Source organism: Scyliorhinus canicula, chromosome 18, assembly GCF_902713615.1.
Source record: "Scyliorhinus canicula chromosome 18, sScyCan1.1, whole genome shotgun sequence".
Classification (NCBI taxonomy): Eukaryota; Metazoa; Chordata; class Chondrichthyes; order Carcharhiniformes; family Scyliorhinidae; genus Scyliorhinus; species Scyliorhinus canicula.
In genome coordinates, this window is record NC_052163.1 from 78,455,770 (window position 1) to 78,479,071 (window position 23,302).

The following is a 23,302-nucleotide window of genomic DNA, read 5'->3' on the forward strand; positions in this document are numbered from 1 at the left end:
TTTTATGAATGTATGTTATTAGGTAAAATTGTACAATGACTTCTAGGACAGGATAGAGTGGGACCTGAACTGACTGAGTGGCCGACTTCATAATGTAGACTACAGAATCAAGACTGTGATTATCAGGTTCAAAGGGATGGAATGTAGCCATTTAAAATGGCCACCTGCAGAGGACTATGGGAAGTGTGGTCAATTTGGGACACAGCATCCATGTATTGCAAACTCCCAGTTCATTAAAGATCGATCACCATTTTCCCCAAGACAATAACATTCGCATTAAGGACCAAATTTAAAGTCGCTTCTTCTCCACTGTTACCAGACTCCTGAATAACCCACTAATGGATGGAGCGGAGGATCTCTACTGTGTAGCACTACATTATGTCACCCAATATCATGTCCATCACATGTCTGGAATTTGTACTTCCATGACTGATATTTCCACTCCTGCATTCTGGGTCTAAGCAAGATTTCTGCAAATAAAATGTGCAAGGAAGCCCAAAGTACATTTATATGTTCAGGTTTTTAAAGAATTTGGATGACCAGGGAATGATCTGAGCCCCAGGCAAGGCAGGGAATTGCCCGAGCCTCTTACCCTTGGCTATTTTATGGTCACAGCAAAACAAAGGCTTCTTTGTCTGTTAAATTATTTTTTTTTATTCATTCAGAATCTACAGTTGAATGTCATTACATTGAGAAGCAACAGCTCTTGGTCTCTTCATGAACACTGCAGCCACCATCAGCAGGGACAGAGACAGAATCATTAAGCCAATGGATATTCCTTGCAGAACCCAAGAAGGAGATTCAGCAGCACCGAGTGGGAGATGAGAAGATATGATATTTACGGACAAGATATTTGAGAAGAGTTGACAGGTGACTTATTGAAAAGGCTCTACTTACTATTTCCTTCATGCAGGCTCTTTGACTGGAGACTCTCATCTTCCAGGAAAATGGGACCAGGAGCACTCACTAACGTTCCCTCGTAGTCATTGATACTCCTGCGCCGTCTCTCTATTGGGAAAAGAGGACAGTTTTGACCAAGTCAGACTAATCGCACAACAGGGTGAACTAGCAAGCAGCATGTGAAGACATGAGGAGAGCAGAAGATACAGGTCTAATAGCTGAGCTATGAACAATCTTGCCTCCAAGATCTGTTGATTAACAAATCACTTCAGCTTCTCCTTCCACTGTTTATGCACTGATGATCCTCAAATACATCAAATACAACAATTCAGGGAATAAAATTCATCTCAAGAGGGATGAAGGCAGGTCTATAGAAGGCTCCTTTCATTGAGGGGGGAAACCCAACCACATATCCCTTTCAAAATGCTTTGATAAAGCAGAATCCTGACTTCGTAGAGATTTGAACTCACTTGGGCCACATTTGGATGAACAGTCATCCTGACAAGAGGGTGAACAGACTTCAGCATTGCAGTGTAGGTAAACCTGAAAGGGAACAGGTTATTTTAGGGTGAACTTCATTGAGCAATTTTTATGACACACACACACACACACTGGGCAAGCTCATACTCCCAAAGGATTGTGGGATTGCCATTAGTCCCCAGTCAGTGGTAAGCAGGCAGCTTATAACATCCCTCCCCCCCAGAGTCCAAGGAATCCACTGAAGACTCTGGTGAAGGAGAGCGTCGGACTCGTTTTGCTGCAGGCATTTGCACGAGGAGCTGGATCGGGCGGCGTGTTACGAGATGGAGAACGACGCTTCCGTGATGAACGGTTGTAGCCCGTGGGTCCGAGGATTTCCCCTCTGAGGCGTCCTGTGTCTCCATCTCGGAGTCGGAGTCCGCTGCCTCCGTCATCTCGACGTGTGTATGTCCACGTGGTTCTGCAACGACCTGCGCAGGCTTTGAGTGCGACACCAGAGGAAGATTGTGAGGAATACTTTCCACTGTGTCTGGTCTCTGTGGCTGTAGAAATGAACTCCGGGGGCAGGGAATCTTTGGAAGGGATAGTCTTCTGGACCGAACGTGGTCTACATGTTTGCGCTGGAGACGACCCTGGGCTTGCACCTGGTAAGAGATAGGGCCCGTTTGGCGAAAGATTATGCCAGGGACCCACTGGGCACCACCAGCAAAATTCCGAACGAACACTGGGTCACCAGGCGCAAACTGCCGAATCGGCCGATGCCAAGAAAAACCATGTCCCGGCTTCCGGTTGCGGCTATGACCAGCTAAGTCGCACGTTTGGCTGCTCCTGCGAGGAAGGTGTTTTCGGGCCGATTGGAGGGCCCCTAACGGCGCTGGAACGACGATTCCCGGTGGGGGAAGGTTCCCAGAGGAGAACCCTGCAAAACTTATGGTCGTCACCCGAAGTGGGGCAGAAAAAAAAGCGGCAGCAGCTCCCCGAAAAAAGCGGGGGAAGAAACCCAAAATGGCGGCCGGCGGCGCACCCGAGGACTGGAGGAAATGGGCGGAGGAGCAGCAGGCCGTTCTCCTGCGCTTCTTCACGGAGCTGAAAGTGGAGCTGTTGGAGTCGATGAACGCGACGACCACCAGGCTGATGGGAGCCCAGGCGACCCAAGAGGCGTCAATTCGGGAGCTGCAGCAGGAGATGGCTGTGAGGGAGGAGGAGGCCACGGTCCTCGTGGGAAAGGTGGAGGTGCACGAGGCACTCCACCTGAAATGGCAAAACCAACTGGAGGAGATGGATACCCGCATGAGGCGGAAAAACCTGAGGATCCTGGGCCTGGCAGAAGGGCTGGAGGGGTCGGACCTCCCGAGGTATGTGGCAGAAATGCTGGGCTCACTGATGGGGGCAGTCCCTTCGCCCCTGGAACTGGAGGAGGCCTACAGAGTAATGGCCAGGAAGCCAAGAGCAAACAAACCCCCGAGGGCGGTGCTGGTTCGGTTCCAGCGACTCAGTGACCGGGAGAGGGTGCTGAGGTGGGCCAAGAGAGAGAGGAGCAGCAAATGGGAGAACTCGACGGTGAGGATCTACCAGGACTGGAGTGCGGAGATGGCAAAGCGGCGGGCCCGGTTCAACCGGACGAAGGCGGTGCTGCATGCCAAGAGAATCAGATTCGGGATGCTGCAGCCAGCGCGCTTGTGGGTGACCTATAAGGACCAGCACCACTATTTCGAGTCCCCGGAGGAGGCGTGGGCCTTTGTCCAGGAAGAAAAGCTGGACTCGAACTAGAACCAGGGGATACTTGGCGGTCGTTGCCGCTCTGGTACTTTAAGCTGGATACGTGGCTTTCTTTTGGTTGGATTTTCACTTGGCTGTATTTTTGGACCCCTTTTTTTCTCTCTACCAGTTTTTTTCTTTTTTCTGTTATTTATAATGTTATGTTGGGGGGGCGGGGTGGGGGGGGAGTGCCGGGGGTATGTGTTTCTTGTGGGGGTTTTTTTTTATCGGTGTGGGATCGGGGACGGGGGTCTGAAGATGGAGGGGTGGGGAGTGGCAGGGCGAAAGCGCGGGCTTTCCTCTGGTTTCCCGCGCGCGGGGCAGAGGAGGGAGGAGGGTGGGAGGAAGGGGCGTGGTCAGCAATGGCTCCCTTTCCCGCGCTGGAGCGGGGTCAAGGAGGGGTGGTAAGGGGGGGATGTCCCCCATGCCGGGAGGAGTCGGATTGTGGCAGGGGCAGCCGGGTCAGCGTAAACCAGCTGACTTACGGAAGTACTATGGAGGGTGCATCGCGGCTAGGAAGGGTCCTAGCCTGGGGGGGGAGGGGGGTGGGGGGAGGGGGAGGGGGGAAGGGGGGGGCTACCGGGTTGCTGCTGAAAAGGCCAGGGAGGAGAAGTTGAGGACCGGAGGGGTGGGGGGAGGGCGCCATCGCCATGGGGAGCGGGTCAGAAGGGGAGGGCTGACTCGGGGCGAGCAGGTGACAGGATATGGCTAGTCGGCAGGGGAGAGGGGCGGGCTGCCCTTTGACCCGGCTGATCACTTGGAATGTGAGGGGGCTGAATGGGCCGGTCAAGAGAACGAGAGTAATCTCGCATTTGAAGGGACTGAAGGCGGATGTAGCAATGCTACAAGAGACCCATTTGAAGGTGGCGGACCAGGTCCGCCTGAGAAGGGGGTGGGTGGGACAGGTGTTCCACTCAGGACTGGACGCAAAGAACCGGGGGGTGGAGATCCTGGTAGGGAAGAGGGTGTCGTTCGTGGCGGCGGAGGTGGTGGCGGATAAAGAGGGTAGATATGTCATGGTGAAGGGTAGGCTACAGGGGGAGAAAGTGGTGATGGTTAATGTGTATGCCCCGAATTGGGACGACGCTGGCTTCATGAGGCGCCTACTGGGCCTCATTCCGGACCTGGAGGCAGGGGGCCTGATCATGGGGGGGGACTTCAACACAGTGCTGGACCCCGTGCTGGACAGATCGAGTTCAAGGACGAGTAGGAGGCCGGCAGCGGCAGAAGTGTTAAAGGGGTTTATGGAGCAGATGGGAGGGGTAGATCCCTGGAGGTTTGGGAGGCCGAGGGCGAGGGAGTATTCCTTTTTCTCCCATGTCCACAGAGTCTATTCTAGAATTGACTTTTTTGTATTGAGCAGGGGACTGATCCCGAAAGTACGGGAAGTGGAGTACTCGGCCATAGCGGTCTCAGACCATGCGCCACACTGGGTAGATTTGGAAATGGGGGAGGCGCGAGACCAGCGTCCGCTGTGGCGCCTGGATGTGGGGTTGCTGGCGGATGAGGAGGTGTGTAAGAGGTTCCGGAAGAGCATTGAAAGATATCTGGACACTAATGACACGGGGGAGGTGCAGGTGGGGATGGTCTGGGAGGCCCTGAAGGCGGTGATCCGGGGGGAGCCGATCTCCATACGGGCACATAGGGAAAGGAGGGAGAGACAGGAGAGGGAGAGGCTGGTGGGGGAGCTTTTGGACGTGGATAGGAGATATGCGGAGGCACCAGAGGAGGGGCTGTTGGGGGAACGGCGCAGTTTGCAGGCTAAGTTTGACCTGTTGACCACTAGAAAGGCAGAGACACAGTGGAGAAGGGCGCAGGGCGCGATTTATGAATATGGGGAGAAGGCGAGTAGGATGTTGGCGCATCAGCTCCGCAAGCGGGATGCGGCTAGAGAAATTGGGGGAGTGAGGGAGAGGGGTGGGAACGTAGTGCAGAAGGGGCCAGAAGTAAATGGGGTCTTCAGAGACTTCTATAAGGAGCTGTATCGGTCAGAGCCGCCGACGAGGGGAGGGGGGATGGAGGGCTTCTTGAACAAATTGAGGTTCCCCAAGGTCCAAGAGGAGCTGGTAGAGGGGCTGGGGGCGCCGATAGGGTTAGAGGAGCTAGTCAAGGGGATTGGGCATATGCAGACGGGGAAGGCGCCGGGGCCAGACGGGTTCCCGGTGGAATTTTACAAAAAATATGCGGATTTGGTGGGCCCTGTGCTGGTACGAGCCTTCAACGAGGCATGGGAGGGGGGGGGCTCTGCCCCCGACAATGTCGCAGGCACTGATCTCTCTGATCTTGAAGCGGGACAAGGACCCCGTGCAGTGTGGGTCATATAGGCCTATCTCGCTCCTGAATGTGGACGCCAAGTTGCTGGCAAAGATCCTGGCTACCAGGATAGAGGATTGTGTGCCAGGGGTGATACACGAGGACCAGACGGGTTTTGTGAAAGGGCGGCAGCTTAATACGAACGTGCGGAGACTGCTAAACGTCATCATGATGCCGGCAGTGGAGGGTGAGGCGGAGATAGTGGTGGCATTGGACGCGGAGAAAGCATTTGATAGGGTGGAGTGGAAGTACCTGTGGGAGACGCTGGAACGGTTTGGATTTGGGGAGGGATTTATTAAATGGGTGAAGCTGCTCTATTCGGCCCCGACGGCAAGTGTAGTGACGAATGGTAGGAGATCGGAGTATTTTGGGCTCCACCGGGGGACCAGACAGGGGTGCCCCTTGTCCCCCCTGCTCTTCGCACTGGCAATTGAACCGTTGGCGATGGCACTGAGGGGCTCAGGGGGGTGGAGAGGGCTGACAAGGGGCGGGGAGGAGCACCGGGTATCGCTATACGCGGACGACCTGCTGCTATACGTGGCAGACCCAGAAGGGGGAATGCCGGAGGTGATGGAACTGCTAGCAGAATTTGGGGACTTTTCGGGGTACAAGCTAAACTTGGGCAAGAGTGAGGTATTTGTGATACACCCAGGGGACCAGGAAGAGGGAATCGGGAGACTCCCGTTTAAGAGAGCAGGAAAGAGTTTTAGATATTTAGGGGTGCAGGTGGCAAGGAACTGGGGGACTCTCCACAAGCTGAACTTCTCCAGGCTGGTGGAACAGATGGAGGAGGAATTTAAAAGGTGGGACATGGTGCCGCTGTCGCTGGCGGGCAGAGTGCAGTCCGTTAAAATGACGGTCCTCCCGAGGTTTTTGTTTTTATTTCAGTGCTTGCCCATCTTCCTCCCTAGGACCTTCTTCAAAAAGGTGACGAGTAGCATCATGAGCTACGTGTGGACGCACGGCACCCCAAGGGTGAGGAGGGTCTTCTTGGAGCGGAGTAGGGATAGTGGAGGGCTGGCATTACCCAACCTTTCGGGGTATTACTGGGCGGCAAATGTATCGATGGTGCGCAAGTGGATGATGGAAGGGGAGGGGGCAGCTTGGAAACGAATGGAGAGGGCGTCCTGTGGCAACATAAGCCTGGGGGCCCTAGTAACGGCGCCATGGCCGCTCCCTCCCAAGAGGTACACCACGAGCCCGGTGGTGGCGGCTACCCTCAAGATCTGGGGGCAGTGGAGGCGACACAGGGGGGGAAGTGGGAGGTCTGATGGAGGCACCGTTAAGAGGGAACCATAGATTCATCCCGGGGAACATGGACGGGGGATTTCAGAGCTGGCACAGGGTGGGCATCAGGCAGCTGAAGGATCTGTTTGTAGATGGGAGGTTTGCGAGCCTGAGAGAGCTGGAGGAGAAATTCGGGCTCCCCCCGGGAAACATGTTTAGACATTTGCAGGTGAAGACATTTGCTAGACGCCAGGTGGAAGGGTTTCCCTTGCTCCCCAGTAGGGGGGCGAGTGATAGGGTGCTCTCGGGGGTCTGGAGAGGGTTAATTCTTCCTCCTCGTGTGCGAGGCTTAGCCTCATTCAATTTAAGGTGCTACATAGAGCCCATATGACGGGGACAAGGATGAGTCGGTTCTTTGGGGGTGAGGACAGATGTGTCAGGTGTTCGGGAAGTCCAGCGAACCATGTCCATATGTTTTGGGCATGTCCGGCACTGGAGGAGTTCTGGAAGGGGGTGGCAAGGACGGTGTCGAGGGTGGTGGGATCCAGGGTCAAACCAGGATGGGGACTTGCGATCTTTGGGGTTGGGGTGGAGCCGGGGGTACAGGAGGCGAGAGAGGCCGGAGTACTGGCCTTTGCGTCCCTAGTTGCTCGAAGAAGGATACTAATACAGTGGAAGGACGCGAGGCGTCCAAGCGTGGAAACTTGGATTAATGACATGGCAAGCTTTATTCAGTTGGAAAGGGTCAAATTCGCCCTGAGAGGGTCGGTACAAGGGTTCTTCAGGCGGTGGCAGCCTTTCCTCGACTTTTTGGCTCAGAGATAGGGTACAGAGGTCGCAGCAGCAGCAACCCGGGGGGGGAGGGGAGGGGGGGGGGGGGAGGGGGGGTGGCAACAACGGTTGTGGTGGGTTATTTACGGTTGAAATGCGGGCAAATTTGCTCGCAGTTCATGTTTGATGTTGATTGTTGCTTTGTTTGTTTTTGGGGGAGGGGGGAGGGACAACGCGCGCGCGAGTTCGGGCGGGGGGGGGGGGATATTTGTTAAGAGGGAATATTTTGTAATATTTTATAGTTAGTTGGGGTAAATATCTTCATGTAAAAAATTCTTTCAATAAAAATTATTTAAAAAAAAAAGAAAAACCATGTCCCTGCCGTTCTTGTGTGCGGCGTACTTTTGCGCTAATGTCCGGGAAAACCATGCTAAGGCGGATGCGAAGTCTCCGGCCCATTAGGAGTTCCGCGGGAGCTACCCCAGTCACCGCATGTGGGGTGGTCCTATGAAAACAAAAAACGAGCCTGTCTCGTGTCCATCGACCCGGAAAACTGCTTCTTTAGGCCTCATCTGAATGTCTGCACTGCGTGCTCCGCCAACCCATTTGAAGCCGGGTGGTATGGGGCGGTGCGGATATGGCGTATGCAGTTCATCTTCATGAACCGCGCAAACTCCTCACTTGTGAACAGAGTGCCGTTGTCCGTGAACAGCCACTCGGGGAGGCCATGCTTACTGAAAGACAAGCGCATCTTCTCGATTGTTGCGCAGGACGTTGTGCCTGCTATCTTATGCACCTCTAATCATTTAGACTGGGCATCGATTAATAGAAGGAACATGGATCCTTGAAAAGGGCCGGCGAAATCCGCATCCAAACGTGCCCAAGGCTGCCCTGGCCATTCCCAGTGATGTGTGGGTGCGGCCAGCGGAAGTATCTGATGCTCCTGGCAAATGGAACAGTTTTGGGCCACCTTCTCAATGTTGGTGCCGAAGCCTGGCCACCAGACAAAACTCCGGGCCAACATTTTCATTTTGGTCACTCCCAGATGCCCATTGCGAAAGTCTCTTAATATCAGCTCCTGCCCTTTTTCCGCGTCCCCCACAAGAGAATAAGTGTTCCACGCTAAATTCTGACAGCTTAGAGGAAAATGCCCGCAAATTGCCTGGGAGCTGTCTATGCTGCCCACCATACAGGACTATGTGCCGAACCTTTGACAGGACTGGCTCCGTCTGGGTCCACTCACGGATCTGTGATGCCATGACGGGCAAGATGTCCATAAAATTTAGGGTTGAAAATTAAAAATTAAAATGAAAATCGCTTATTATCACGAGTAGGCTTCAAATGAAGTTACTGTGAAAAGCCCCTAGTCGCCATATTCCGGCGTCTGTTCGGGGAGGCTGTTATGAGTTGCAATCACTTCACCAGTCGTGGGGGTCGACATGGGGCCGGTCGATATAGGCAATCGGCTCAGTGCGTCGGCATTCGCTATCTGAGTTCCTGGTTTGTGCTCCAGAGAATACTCGTCGGCAGCTGGATCCGTGCGGAAGCAATGGGCACAGTTGGCTTATCCTCTCGGAAAAGTCCCAGCAGGGGCTTATGATCAGTCACGATAGTGAAGTGGCAGCCATGCATGTACTGGTGGAAGCGTTTCACCTCAAAGACAACCGCCAGGCCCTCCTTCTCGATTTGCACTTATTTCTTTTCCGCTGCAGTCAATGTGCGGGAGGCGAAAGCCATCGGCCACTCGGCCCCGTTATCCACCTTGTGGGACAGGACGGCCCCAATACCATATGGGGATGCATCACATGTGATGAGCAAAGACTTTCCAGGATCATAGTGGGTTAGTAACCCAGATGACGACAATTGTTTTAACTGCCGGAAAGCGATTTCTTGCAGCTGACCCCAAACCCAGGTGTGATTCTTCTTCAGCAGAAGGTGCAACGGGGCCAGCAAAGTTGCCAGATTGGAGAGGAACTTCCTGTAATAGTTTACGAGGCCGAGAAAAGAACGAAGACGCGAAGTGTCAGTTGGGGTGGGGGTCTGTTGAACTGCGCGTACCTTCTCTGCGATGGGATGGAAACCTTCGTGGTCCACCCGATAACCCAGGTGGACTACTTCCTTCACCTGAAAGACGTACTTTGTCCGACATAAATGGACTCCGGCCTCCGAAAAGCGTCTAAGGGCAACCCCCCCTTCAAATTTTCCAAGTGTTCCTGCTCCGACGTCCATGTAATCAAAACATTGTCTAAATGGACAGCGGCACCCGGTAAACCTCTCAAAATGCCCTCCATGACGCACTGATGAATAGCGCAAGCAGAGGATACCCCAAAGGGCAACCGTGTATATTCATACAGGCCCAAGTGTGTATTAATCGTTACATATAGCCGGGAGGTAGGATCCAGATCCAACTGTAGGTAGGCGTGACTCATGTCTAATTTTGTAAACGAGAGTTGCCTGCAAGCTTCGTGTAGAGATCCTCTATGCACGGCATTGGATATCGGTCGAGCCGGGATGCTGTATTCACTGTAAGTTTATAGACGCCGCACAAGCGAACTGTGGCATCTGGCTTCATTACAGGTACAATTGGTGCTGCCCAATTGTAAAACGGACGGGCCTGATAATACCCAAAGTCTCCAAACGAGTGAGCTCCCCTTCTACCTTCTCGGGCAAGGCGTAAGGCACTGGGCACGGTGTGGCTCCTGGTTCGATTTGGATACGGGTTACGGCCCCTTTTATTTTCCCCAAACCGGGCTGGAATACATCTGGGTACCGTCCGAGCACCTCAGTCAACCCTCCAGAAACCGTTTGTAGGATTTGCTGTCACTGCAGCCGCAAATGGCGCAACCAGACCCGACCCAACAGGCTGGGCCCGTGGCCGCGCACCACGATAAGTAGGAAACGCCCCTCCTGGCGTCCATAAACAACAGGGGTCATCGTAGTTCCTGCAATGTTGAATGGTTCCCCCGTATATGTGGCCAACCTGGCCTGTGTGTCGGTTAATTTAAGGGTCTGTATACCCTGTTTGATGCATTCGAATGTGTTCTGAGCGATCATGGAGACCGCTGCGCCGGTCTCAATCTCAAGCGGATGACAATTGACCCGTACTGTCACTTTAATGGGGACCACACGGGGAGCTGCCAGACAATGCAGCTGCAGGCAGTCATCCTCCGTCTTCATGTCCTCGGGAGTAGTCACCGCAGGTTAATCTAAATGGAAGGTACGGCCCCTGGGCTGGCCCCAGTTTCTGTCGGAACGACGGCGCCTCTGGCGCCCCCAGGAACGGCGTCCGCGATGGGGTCGGCGCCAACCAGTCTGACATGGACATGGCTCCTCATCTATTGGTTCTGGAGAAGGCACCCTTCGGGGAGGAATATCCGACGGCCACTGGCGTCGATCTGGACGTCGCCTTGCCCAAGGTACCGCAGGCGTATGGGGGGACGCTTTCGGACGGAAGAGGTTGTGCCCCAAGGCATGCACCTCAATTCCCTGTAGCTCCTGCACTCCCCATTCTGCGCTCTCTCGGGACAATACTTTTCGAATGGCCTGTTGAAAAGTCAATGTTGGCAGCAGCAGCAGCAGACTCTCCTCCTCTGGCTGGTTCAAAACTGACCAGCTTTATTTAGGCAGGGAATCTGTTATTGATTTCTCCGCCACCCCTCATTGGGGAAGCTCATACTCCTAAAGGATTGTGGGATTGCCATTAGTCCCCAGCCAGTGGTAAGTAGGCAGGTTATAGAAGGTTATAACATGACACTGAATCCTGAGAGTGTAGATGTAGGCCATTCCACTACTCTGAAAGGGCATCTTTGAATATGTGATTAGGATGAGAACAGAGCAGATCTCACATAGTTTTGATGTGTATCTTGTCGATGTGCATCTTGATCAGCACATGAGAGCTGAAGGGCCTGTTCATGTGCTGCACTGGAGGCCCAGTCCTGTGTAACCCCACAGCACCCACTTAACCTTTGCACACTAGCATGGCCAATCCACCTAACTGACAACTTGTGCAAACACAGATAGTTACCAGGGTTGAAATTGAACCCAGGTCCCTGACACCAAGGGGCATATCAAGGATCCATCTTCCTCCTGCAATGAGGCTGTTTTAATAAGAAGCTGACTCATTTAGTGGGAAAATGCTTTGACCCTTCAATACTCATCCGCTTGCTGGAGCCACAGGAGGTAATTGGAAAGTGAAAAGTCACAAATTGGGCAGTGGTTAGTTTAGGCTTGCACTCAGCCTCTTGTCCATCCTTCACATAGAGAGATGACAGGTTGAGGGCAGGACGGGTCAGGTTCCTGGAGATCACGATGAGGAACTGACCATCAGCTGTGCACACTGCAAAGTGAGAAAATCATTTCACTGCTCCTGTTGTTGGTCAGGGACCTCAAAATATCACTGACAAAGCCACAAACAGCTCATCTTCCTCTTGCAGCTCAACCATTGTTTTGATTGCAGTGAGTAAGGATTTGTTTTGATTGGAGTGAGTAAGGATGTGTTTTTGACAAACACAGGAAAGTCAGTCATTGGAGTAGAGCTGTGCTGATTTAAACTGCCCCAAAGACAGGCAAGAGGATTGCCAACTCTATGTATTACTGGGTGATTCAGAAACCTTCCATTTATATTCTAAAACTATCCATTGTAATGCAACCAACCCAATCTACAAATAGTTCTACCATAGGCCATTACCAGCTTTTAAAATCATTGATATCTGCTGCTTCCATCACCCTTGTGGGCTGAGTTCCAGATCTCTACAGTCCCTTGCCCCCAAGATCTTAAATCAGAATCCCTAGTCCTTGCCAGCTAGTGGGCTTGCTCTCGCCTACCTTCTCCACAACTGTTAATTGTGTCCACCTGAAATTCAACTACCTCCTGTAGTGATATCATGGTTGTGTTGCAATTCACCAACTGACCACTGGATGTCTCACAAGTTAACTGGCTGGGGGAAATAGAAGAGAGCTTGCATGTGTATGATTTTCATGTTGTCTTGTATAAAACATACCCCCAGTTAATGTTAAAATAATTTGTAACCTTAACAACAAGTGTCCTTGTAATCAATCAGGCCATCCAACAACATTACACGCCCTCTTTTCTCCAAGGGGAACAGCCCCAATTGAAGCCCAAGATCTCATTGGCTTTGCCAATTACTATGACTCAATCTTCAAAGATTAAGGCACATGCACTTCCACCACCCACATCACTAAATGTCAGAATCTACCTCTCCCGCAACTATCACCTCACTTTAGCAAATTTCATCAACCCTGTCTGCTCATTCTGCTGACATTACAGGGCAGTCCTAACCCCCATTTTCCAGTCTTGCAGCACTTCACTCAAGCAATCCAACATCCACCAAATTCCCTTCATCAACCTCCAATTTCAAGTCCAGTATAATTTGCCTTTCAAAAAAAGTCAGCTGTCAACTCCAACCTGATGCCCATTATTTTTCTCTTGATAATATTTCAAAATCCTTGCCGACCTGAATTCAAAAATCTATCTGCTGTTAAATCCTGAAGGGTGTCATATTGCAATCAAACACCTCCCCCTGATCTGGGGACAGAAGGATGATGTCAGGCCGATCACACGGCTGGGGGGGGGGGAGGGAGGGGGGGGGAGGGGGGCAGGGAAGAGGGGTCTGGGGGCCGTGGAAGGGGTCCGGGGGAGGGCAGAGCCGCGAGGAACGCGGAGCGTTAGAGCGGCGCCGCCATGATGACGCTGCGACGCCACGATGACGCGTTTTGACGTTAAAGGAAGTGCGCGGGACGCACAGAAACACCGGGGGACGAAATGGCGGCGATCCGTCGCGCTGCACCCCGCTTCAGGGATCGGGACCTGGATTTACTGTTGGATGCAGTGGAGGAGCGCAGGGACATCCTCTACCCCCGAGGGCAACGGTACCCACAACGCATCGTGAGGCGTGTATGGCGAGAGGTGGGGGTCGCACTCAGCGCTGTGATGCGCAGCATGGGGCACATCCCCCGCACGGGGGAACAGTGCAGGGCAAAGCTGCACGATCTCACGAGGGCAGCGAGGGTAAGTTCCCTGAGACCCGCCCCGTGCAATGCCCCCCCCCCCTCCTCCCCCATTGCCTATGCTGGGGGGGGGGGGGGAAGGGGGCAGGTGCCATGGCGTGGGTCGGAGTGTCCCCTCAGTGTGATAAAGTTATGTTCATATGTGCCTCCTGCCAATGTGTCTAACCCTGTGTTCCATCTCCTTCCCCCCCCCCCCCCCCCCCCCCAGGGCAAGACAGCGCACAATTTCCGGGTGCGTGCAAGAACCGGAGGTGGATTACGCTATCTGGACCCCCTGACCGAATACGAGCAGAGGGCACTGGACCTTGCTGTGGGAGCTGCCAACCAAGAGGTTGTGACGTGCCTGAACGGAGGTGAGAATCCACTAAATGCATGCAACCTGCCATTGCATCTCTGTTCCCCCCACACCCCACCGCCTGACACTGCACCACCCCTCAGTCCACACCCTAACACCGCCTGACACTGCACCACCCCACAGTCCACACCCTCACACCCCACTGCCTGACACTGTACCACCCCTCAGTCCACACCCTCACACCCCACCACCTGACACTGCACCACCCCACAGTCCACACCCTCACACCCCACCACCTGACACTGCAGCACCCCACAGTCCACACCCTCACACCCCACTGCCTGACACTGCACCACCCCACATGTCCACACCCTCACACCCCACCGCCTGACACTGCAGCACCCCACAGTCCACACCCTCACACCCCACTGCCTGACACTGTACCACCCCTCAGTCCACACCCTCACACCCCACCGCCTGACACTGCACCACCCCACAGTCCACACCCTCACACCCCACCACCTGACACTGCAGCACCCCACAGTCCACACCCTCACACCCCACTGCCTGACACTGCACCACCCCACAGTCCACACCCTCACTACGCACCCCCTCAACCCCTCACAAACAATGACGCAAGACTAACGAGACCTGCCTTAATGTTTTATCCAGGGCCATCCGAGCACCGCCGTGGGACTGACTGTTCACCACGCGAACATGAAGCACCAACCTCTTCCAGCCACAGTGTCGAACTGGACAGACGGGAAGGACCACGGGCAGGAGGGCCACCCTCTGAGGCCAGCACACCGAGGTCTGACGCACAGACGACAGACCGAGACGTCAGGACGAACGATTCCGACTCGTATGAAAGTGTGACGGATGGGGAGGGGGCAACGAGTCCGGACAGTGATGCACAGACGACGAGGCACGGGGGCACGGAACCTCGCACCAGCTGTGGTCGAAATCCAGGGGGCCACGGCTCCACACAGGAGACAGAGCTGGGGACAGAAAACGACCGAGCGGCCGCAGCAATGCTGTCAGCCACACCCCCCAACATCGCAGATACGCTCACCTCGGTTGGGCAAGTTAGTGGCGAGGGATCTGGTACACATTCTGGTGTGCACCACACAGTCGAACTGGTACCGAAGGTGGAGGTAGGAGATGCCGAGGGCCTGGATGGTCGGAGGGCAGGCCAGGCCCAGCACCCAGTTGCTGCCCAGACGGCTCCCGCTTTTCTGGCCATCCCACGCCCACCCACAGACCCGATGCAATTGGCACCCCAGGGACCAGACGACGGGATGACGGCTGTCTTCCGGCAACTGCAGACGCAGCTGGAGGAGTCCATCCGCGTCCACAAGCAGAGAGAGTTGCCGCTCATGACTGCAACCCAGGCCGACATCGCACGGGTGGCGTCTGCGATGGAGGCAATGGGCAAAACGGCTTCGGCCATGGGTCAGGTTCTTCAGGGCGTAGGGCTTAGCGCGCACGCGTCATCCGTGGCCCATGACAGGACTGCCCCCTCGCAGGCAGCCATGCTCCAGAGCCACATGGACATTACCGCCGTGCTCCGGGCTCTGACCCGGTCTCAGCAGGCCATTGCTGAGAACATCGGCGGCCTTGTCCATGTGATGGACGGCGTCGCCCAAACCCAGCGGGAGGTTGCGCTGTCCCTGACAGGGATGTCGCACTCCCTCAGCTCCATAGCTGGCAACGTTCAGACCCTAGTCGATTCCACAGCGGATCTCCAGGACTGGCAGCGCCAGGTGTCAGTGGTGCAACGGGGAATGTCTCCCCACGCACCGCCGTCCCTTAGAGAAAACCGGGGTCCAATTGGCTCCCCGAGGGAGGAGGAGGTCCCGGTGCCTGTCCCTGTAGCCACAGAAAGGGAGGAATCTGTGCACTCGCACTCCCCCCGTCATGTCCCTGGTGCATCTGGTGGGCAGCGGGCAAAGGAGGGTGTCACCACGCCATCCAGCATGCCCGCCGAGCAGGCTTGCCCATCGAGGCCGTGCCGCCCCAGGAAGCGCGCGCCGTCGGGAAGCCAAGTCGAAGGGCAGGACTCTCAGCAGTCTGCCTCCACTCCTGCTGTACCATCTGCGAGAACACCTAGACATAGTAATAGGGCCCGTAAGGCCAAAAAGTTAGACATGTAGTAATTTGGCACGGGTGTATGGAACAGATTAGTCACAGGGACTAGGGCACGTGTGTTGCATTGTCACGATAAATGTTGCTACTCCAAAACCTCCATGCGTCTGTCCTTTTTCCAGAGCCTGGCTGGGGGCGGGGTGGGGGGGTTGGATGGGGGGGTGAGGGAAGGGGGGTTGGGTGAGGGAAAGGGGAGGGGTGGGGGGTGAGGGGAAAGTGGGGGTGGAGGTGTGGGGGGGAAAGTGGGGGTGGAGGGTTGGGGGGGAAGCGGGGGTGGAGGTGTGGGGGGGAAGCGGGGGCGGAGGTGTGGGGGGGAAGCGGGGTTGGAGGTGTGGGGGGGAAAGCGGGGTTGGAGGTGTGGGGGGGAAAGCGGGGGTGGGGTTGGGGGGGAAAGCGGGGGTTGGGGGAAGCGGGGGTGGGGTTGGGGGGGGGAAGTGGGGGTGGAGGTGTGGGGGGTAAGCGGGGGGGGGAGATGTGGGGGTGAAGGTGTGGGGGGGAAAGCGGGGGTGGAGGTGTGGGGGGAAAGCGGGGGTGGAGGTGTGGGGGGGAAGCGGGGGTGGAGGTGTGGGGGGGAAGCGGGGTGGAGGTGTGGGGGGAAGCGGGGGTGAAGGTGTGGGGGGGAAGCGGGGGTGAAGGTGGGGGGGAAGCGGGGGTGAAGGTGTGGGGGGGGGAAGCGGGGGTGAAGGTGTGGGGGGGAAGCGGGGGTGAAGGTGTGGGGGGGGGAAGCGGGGGTGGCAGTGTGGGGTGGTTAGGGAGGGAAGCAGAGGTGCCCACTGACGGTGCTGCCCGAGGGTTGGTCGTTGGTGCGGGACGTGTGTGAGGGGGGTGCTAGGTGGTGCCAATGCACGTGGTCAATGGTGCCAGTGCCCTGAACAACCTCTCCCCCCTCGTGAATGAACCGTGCGGCAATCAGTGCCACGGCGATCCGTCCGACCCTGTTGGGGTTGTATAGCAGGGCGCCACCTGATCAGTCCAGGCACCTGAACCTCATTTTGAGGAGGCCAAAGAACCTCTCCGCGTCGCCCTGTTCCTGGCTGGCACCGTGGGGGTGGTTCGCACCCTCCGCCTCCTCATGGACTGGTCGGGCATGGTGGCCTGCAGCAGCAGCGCCTGGCACGGGGCCCTCCGCTGCCACTCCCTCTGCCACACCCTCCATGAGCCGCCTTCCTCGCACGCGACGGCCATCTGCATGGCTGCCGCCACGGCGGCGAACATCGACAGCTGCTGCGAAAACATCATGCACTTGAAAGGGGAGGGAGAGGCAAGGACGGTTGTTAGTCGGGTGCTTTGACACGCAGCAGCCAGGGCCCTTTGGATGAACCGTCCCCAACCCCATTTCCCCCTTCCGTGTACTCCCTGACACAACCCATCCTCGTTGGCCTTGTCGTCGCCCGCCCCCCCCACTCCCTCCCTTCCCCACTCCCCCTCTCTCCTTCCCCAATCCCCCCTTTCCCTTCCCCACTCTCCCCTCTCCCATCCCCACTCCCCCCTTTCCCTTCCCCACTCCTCCCCTCTTTCCCTTCCCCACTCCCTCTTCGCCTCCTGCCTCCCTTCCCCACTCCCTCCTTTCCCCACTCCCCCTTCCTTCCCTCCCTCCCATCCCCACTCCCCCCCCCCCCCCTCCCTTCTCCTCCCCCCTCCCCCACCACGGGGGTGGTGGAGAACTATATACAAGTACATGTTTTAACTACAGAGAAAAAATGGGGTCCTGATCAGGTTACAAGTTCAGTCTGTCCGGAGCCTTGATCTGCCGTTGGGAGCGCCGCACTGGCGGCGGCGATTCCGGTGGCGGTCTGGTCCTCGGTGACTCCGGGAGCATGTCGAAATCATCCTTGGGCTTGGGCAGGGGTAGGACGGATTGTCCTGGGGCGGGGCTGCGGTGGGGTGCGCTAAGGAAGGGGAGGGTGGCGCTGGGTCGGAGGGTTGCGTGTGTGTGGAACCAGCTGGTGCCAGGTCCCTGAGGGAGGCGGTATCTTGGTGGCCGTCGGGGTACGCTACATAGGCGTACTGCGGGTTGGCGTGGAGTAGCTGTACCCTTTCAACCAATGGCTCTGCCTTGTGGAGTCATTCGTGCTTACGGAGGAGTATGGATCCTGGAGCTGCGAGCCAAGTCGGGAGCGACACCCCAGAGGTGGACTTCCTGGGGAAGACAAAGAGACGTTTTTGGGGTGTGTCGTTAGTCGCAATACATAGGAGCAACCGAATGGAGTGCAGTGCATCGGGGAGTACCTCCTGCCAGCGGGAGGCCGGGAGATATCTGGACCGTAGGGCCAGCTGGACGGCCATCCAGACCGTCCCGTTCTCCCTCTCCACTTGCCCGTTTCCCCGGGGGTTATAGCTGGTCGTCCTGCTCGAGGCGATACTCATGTTGAGCAGGAACTGACGCTGTGGACATTGGCGGGGAAGCCGAACAGAGCGAAGATGTTGTTGAGGGCTTTGATGACGATGGCAGATGTCATTTCAGGGCATGGGATGGCGAGGGGGAATCTGGAGTACTCATCGACCACACTGAGGAAGTACGTATTACGGTCGGTGGAGGGTAGGGGCCCTTTGAAGTCCACGCTGAGGCGTTCAAAGGGGCGGGAGGCCTTCACCAGGCGCGCATGGTCTGGCTGGTAGAAGTGCGGTTTGCACTCCGCACAGACTTGGCAGTCTCTGGTGATTGCCCTGACTTCCTCGACAGATTAGGGCAGATTGCGGGCCTTGGTGAAGTGGTACAAACGTGTGACTCCCGGGTGACAAAGGTTGTCGTGCAGAGTCCGGAGTTGGTCCACCTGTGCGCTGGCACATATACCTCGGGATAGGGCATCGGGGGGCTCGAGCTTATCGAGGTGATACAAAATATCATATTTGTAGGTGGAGAGCTCGATCCTCCACCTCAAGATCTTATCATTTTTGATCTTGCCCCGCTGTGTGTTGATCAGTGAGGAGTGAATCTCCTGCCGGCCAGGTAATGCCTCCAATGTTGCACAGCTTCAACGATGGCTTGGGCCTTGTTTTCGACGGAGGATTGCTGAATTTCGGAGGCATGAAGGGTTCGTGAAAAGAACGCCACGGGACTGCCTGCCTGGTTGAGGGTGGCGGCCAGAGCGACGTCTGATGCATCGCTCTCGACTTGGAAGGGGAGTGTCTTGTCAACTGCGTGCATCGCGGCCTTGGAGATGTCGGCCTTAATACGGTCGAAGGCCTGGTGAGCCTCGACCGTTAGGAGAAAAAGAGTGGATTGGATGTGTGGGCGGGCCTTGTCCGCATAATTTGGGACCCACTAGGCGTAGTAAGAAAAGAACCCCAGGCAACGTTTGAGGGCCTTGGGGGAGGGGGAGTTCCATGAGATCGCTCATGCAGTCGGGATCGGGTCCCAGAACTCCGTTCTGGACCACATAGCCGAGGATGGCTAAGCGTTTCGTGCTGAACACACACTTCTCCTTGTTGTAAGTGAGGTTGAGGAGAGTGGCGCTGCGGAGAAATTTAGCACGGTTGGTGTCATGGTCCTGCTGATCGTGGCCGCAGATGGTGACATTGTCAAGTTACGGGAAAGTGGCCCGCAGCCCATACCGGTCGATCATTCAGTCCATTTCCCGTTGGTGACGCCGAAAGGAACCCTGAGAAAGTGGTAAAGGCGGCCATCTGCCTCGAAGGCAGTGTATGGGCAGTCCGCCTTACGGATGGGAGCTGGTGGTAGGCAGATGTCCACAGTTGAGAAGACCCGGTACTGTGCAATCTGATTAACCATATCAGATATGCGTGGGAGGGGGTACGCGTCGAGCTGCATGTACCTATTGATGGTCTGACTGTAGTCCACGACCACTCTGTGTTTCTCCCCAGTTTTCACCACTACCACTTGGGCTCTCCAGGGGCTGTTGCTGGCCTCGATGATGCCTTCCAGAAGCAGTCTCTGGACTTCGGACCTGATGAAGGTCCTGTCCTGGGCGCTGTACCGTCTGCTCCTGGTGGCAACGAGTTTGCAATCTGGGGTTAAGTTTGCAAATAGGGAAGTTGGGTCGACCTTTAGGGTTGCGAGGCCGCACACAGTAAGGGGTGGTAGGGGCCCGCCGAATTTCAATGTTAGGCTCTGGAGGTTGCACTGGAAGTCCAGGCCGAGTAGTCAGGCAACGCAGAGGTTGGGGAGGACGTAGAGGCGGAGGCCAGTAAACTGCATGTCCTGGACAGTGAGAGTGGCTATGCAGTACCCCAGGATCGCCACGGAGTGGGACCCGGAGGCCAGGGAGATTCTCTGATTGGCGGGGTGTACTGCGAGGGAGCAGCACCTTACCGTATCGGGATGAATGAAGCTCTCGGTGCTCCCGGAGTCCAGCAGGCAGGAGATCTTGTGCCCATCGATTTTCACGTTTGTAGAGGCGGTTGCTAGGTTGTGTGGCCGAGACTGGTCAATCGTGACCGAGGCGAGACGCAGCTGGTCGTCGATGGTGGCAGACGATGGGGTGCCCGGGTGGCATGGGTCCTGGTAAGATGGCGGCGCCCACAGGCCGCACGTGCCGTGGGGGAGACAAGATGATGGCGCTTGATGTTCCTGGGGAAGACAAGATGGCAGCGACCACAGGCCGCACGTGGTGGGGTTGAACAAGATGGCGGCACCCACGGGCCGCACGGGGTCCGAGTAGGGGAAGATGGCAGCGCCCACTGGCTGTGCGTGGTCCGAGGAGCGGAAGATGGCGGCGCCCACTGGCCGTACGGGGGGGGGGGGGGTCGGAACAATAGTGGCGACTAAACGGGCCTGGCACACCGCCGCAAAGTGCCCCTTATTCCCGCAGGCCTTGCAAAGGGCGCTCCGGGCAGCGTTGGTGGGGGTGTTTTGGCTGCTCACCGAAGTAACATTTGGGGCCCCCGGGGTTGGTTGGCTGCCGCGCAGCACAGGCGTGGGGTTGGCTGAGTGGGGTCATGGATGGGGCGGCGTCTGCGGAGTCAACGATGCGCAGGAGGGGTGGGCCGTGCGGCTGGGGGTGTAGGCCTGGATGTTGCATGAGGCGACCATCAGCGAGAGCGCAAGCTTTTTGGTTGCCACGAGGTCAAGCGTGGCCCCTTCTAAAAGGCATTGGCGGATGCAATCTGACCCTATCCCTGCAACAAAAGTGTCCCTCATAAGCAAGTTTGAGTGTTCCGTGGCCGTGACGGCCTGACAGTCTCTGACTTGGGGAATTAGAGCACGCCAGAAGTCTTCTACTGACTGACCAGGGAGTGTGACTGCGCGTGGAGAGGATGTGTCTGGCATAAAGCGTGTTAGTCCACTGAGCGTAGTTTTCTTTCAGTAGCGCCATGGCTTCGTCGTAGTTTGGCGCGTCCTAGACGTTGGAGCTCAGCCGCGTGTAGAGGATCTGAATCTTTTAAGCTTCCGGAATTGGGTCTGGTACAGACCTGATGTAAGCTTTGAAACAAGCTAGCCAATGTTCAAAGTCCTTTTTTGGCGTTGCCTGATTGCGGATCCAGCTGCAGGCAATCCGGCTTGATGCGGAGGTCCATCTTCTGAAAATTTAGTGGAATAAATTGATGCACGATCAACTACACAAAGACGAGAGTTGAATGCAACTGAGGCTTTATTATACTAATATGTGTGGCCTCCTACAACAGCTGGCGAAATGGCTGCTGTACGGGGAGCACACATATTTATACTCCGCCTACTCGGCGGAGCCAGCAGGCAGGGAACTACCCCGTACCTGTAGTACAGGGGCCTTACCACAAATCACCTAATATATAAATCAGTGGTTACTACCACACCCTTTCTTACATTTAATTACCCCATTAAGTTCCTCACTCCGTTCTTGCACTTGGGATTTCCGTGCAGATTTCGTCACTCGGTCTCACTGTTTTGAGGCCCATAGAACACGGAGTAGCATTGACTGGAGTTAAGTTGACCTACACTCAAAATTAGATGGCATCAACCCTTTAGTAAGGGGTGAATCAAAAGAAATTTCGTCCAAATTAACCTCATTTGCTTCTCTCTTCCTGATATTCTCTAACCTCAGCCGCCTTCAATATGATAGCGGAATTACTGGCGTTGGGAAAGTTAAACCCATCCCCACAACCCAGTTAGTTCACTCACTCCAGTTGAGGAATTCCCTCCATTCCTATTCTCCATTACACAGTGAGACAAATCCCGGGATCAGTTCCCGATTTGCCAAGTTGGATTTTCTCTCTTCACTAGTCTCCCCCCTAGACTGGGGAGAGGGTTTGTTACCTGGACTCTTTCTCAGATTGTAGAAACAGGGATGGTGACTGGAGCTCTGCGGGTCAAAGCAGCAACCCTGGCGGCTGCACTCGGTACTGCTGACCCCAGAGTGACCGCACTCAAATCTCCAGCCTGGCTCTGGGACACAAACATCATTCCCGAGGAGTGGCGGCTGGGCTGAGAGTAAGGAGCCGGCCAGGAGGCAAAGAGAACAAACACCCAGCCAACGTCCCACCCTGGTTACTGAATCAGGATAATGACTTCCCCAAACACCAGCCCGTTTTATAGCCGGGAACATGCTCCAATCCCATTTCCACGGGTTTCTCGGGAATGTATTCAGCATCTTTAATGAGCTCTAACTGTCAGCCTGTCTCCATTCCTGCTCCAAATGGCACTTTCACAAACTGGCACACTCAATTCTGTTCCAGGAGAGAAAGTTTACCTGGATTGGAAAGTAAGATGTAGGTAATTATATACTGTCATCACCATCTCCCTGTAGTACAGGGTACATTAAACATGAAACATAGAACAGTACAGGCTCTTCAGCCCACGATGTGCCGACCATTTATCTTAATCGAAGATTAACCTAACCTACATCCCTTCAATTTACTGCTGTCCATGTGCTTGTCAAAAGTCGCTTAAATGTCCCTAATGACTCCACCACCTCTGCTGTCAGTACATTCCACACACCCACGACTCTGTAAAGAACCTACCTCTGACATCTCCCCTATACCTTCCTCCAATCACCTGAAAATGATGTCCCCTGTGACAGCCATTTCCACCCTGGGGAAAAGTCTCTGGCTATCCACTCTATCCATGCCTCTCATCACCTTGTACACTTCTATCAAGTCACCTCTCTGCCTTCTTCGCTCCAGTGAGAAAAGCCCCAGCTCCCTCAACCTTTCTTCATAAGACATGCCCTCCAGTCCAGGCTGAATCCTGGTAAATCTCCTCTGTACCCTCTCCAAAGCATCCACATCCTTCCTATAATGAGGCGACCAGAACTGTACACAATATTCCAAGTGTGGTCTAAGTAGGGTTTTATAAAGCTGCAGGAAAACCTCGTGGCTCTTAAACTCAATCCCCCTGTTAATGAAAGTCAACACACCGTATGCCTTCTTAACAACCCTCTCAACCTGGGTGGCAACTTTGAGGATCTATGTACGTGGACCCCAAGATCCATCTGTTCCTCCACACTTCCA

General features: G+C 55.4%; 2 protein-coding genes across 4 annotated transcripts in view; one reads left to right on the forward strand and one right to left on the reverse strand.

Annotated features, from left to right (window-relative positions):
• The window catches only part of LOC119953007, a 59,643-nt gene extending 43,631 nt beyond the window's left edge, over positions 1-16,012 (forward strand). The window contains exons 1-3 of one of the 3 annotated variants that reach the window (XM_038776763.1): positions 13,194-13,477; positions 13,685-13,829; positions 14,444-16,012. In XM_038776763.1, coding sequence (XP_038632691.1) covers positions 13,232-13,477; positions 13,685-13,829; positions 14,444-15,924 — 1,872 coding nt within the window. In that variant the 5' untranslated portion in view covers positions 13,194-13,231 and the 3' untranslated portion in view covers positions 15,925-16,012. Of the gene's footprint in view, positions 1-13,193; positions 13,478-13,684; positions 13,830-14,443 lie in introns of those variants that run through there. The other 2 variants (XM_038776764.1, XM_038776765.1) reach the window with 2 other exon arrangements.
• Positions 11,553-22,481, reverse strand: LOC119953010 (zona pellucida sperm-binding protein 4-like). Its single transcript, XM_038776768.1, has 2 exons — positions 22,110-22,481; positions 11,553-11,785 (listed from the first exon to the last, which is right to left on the reverse strand). Exons 1-2 carry the CDS (start codon positions 22,441-22,443, stop codon positions 11,568-11,570), a joined length of 552 nt encoding a protein of 183 aa, XP_038632696.1. The 5' UTR covers positions 22,444-22,481; the 3' UTR covers positions 11,553-11,567.
• Between the last annotated feature and the right edge of the window lie 821 nt (positions 22,482-23,302).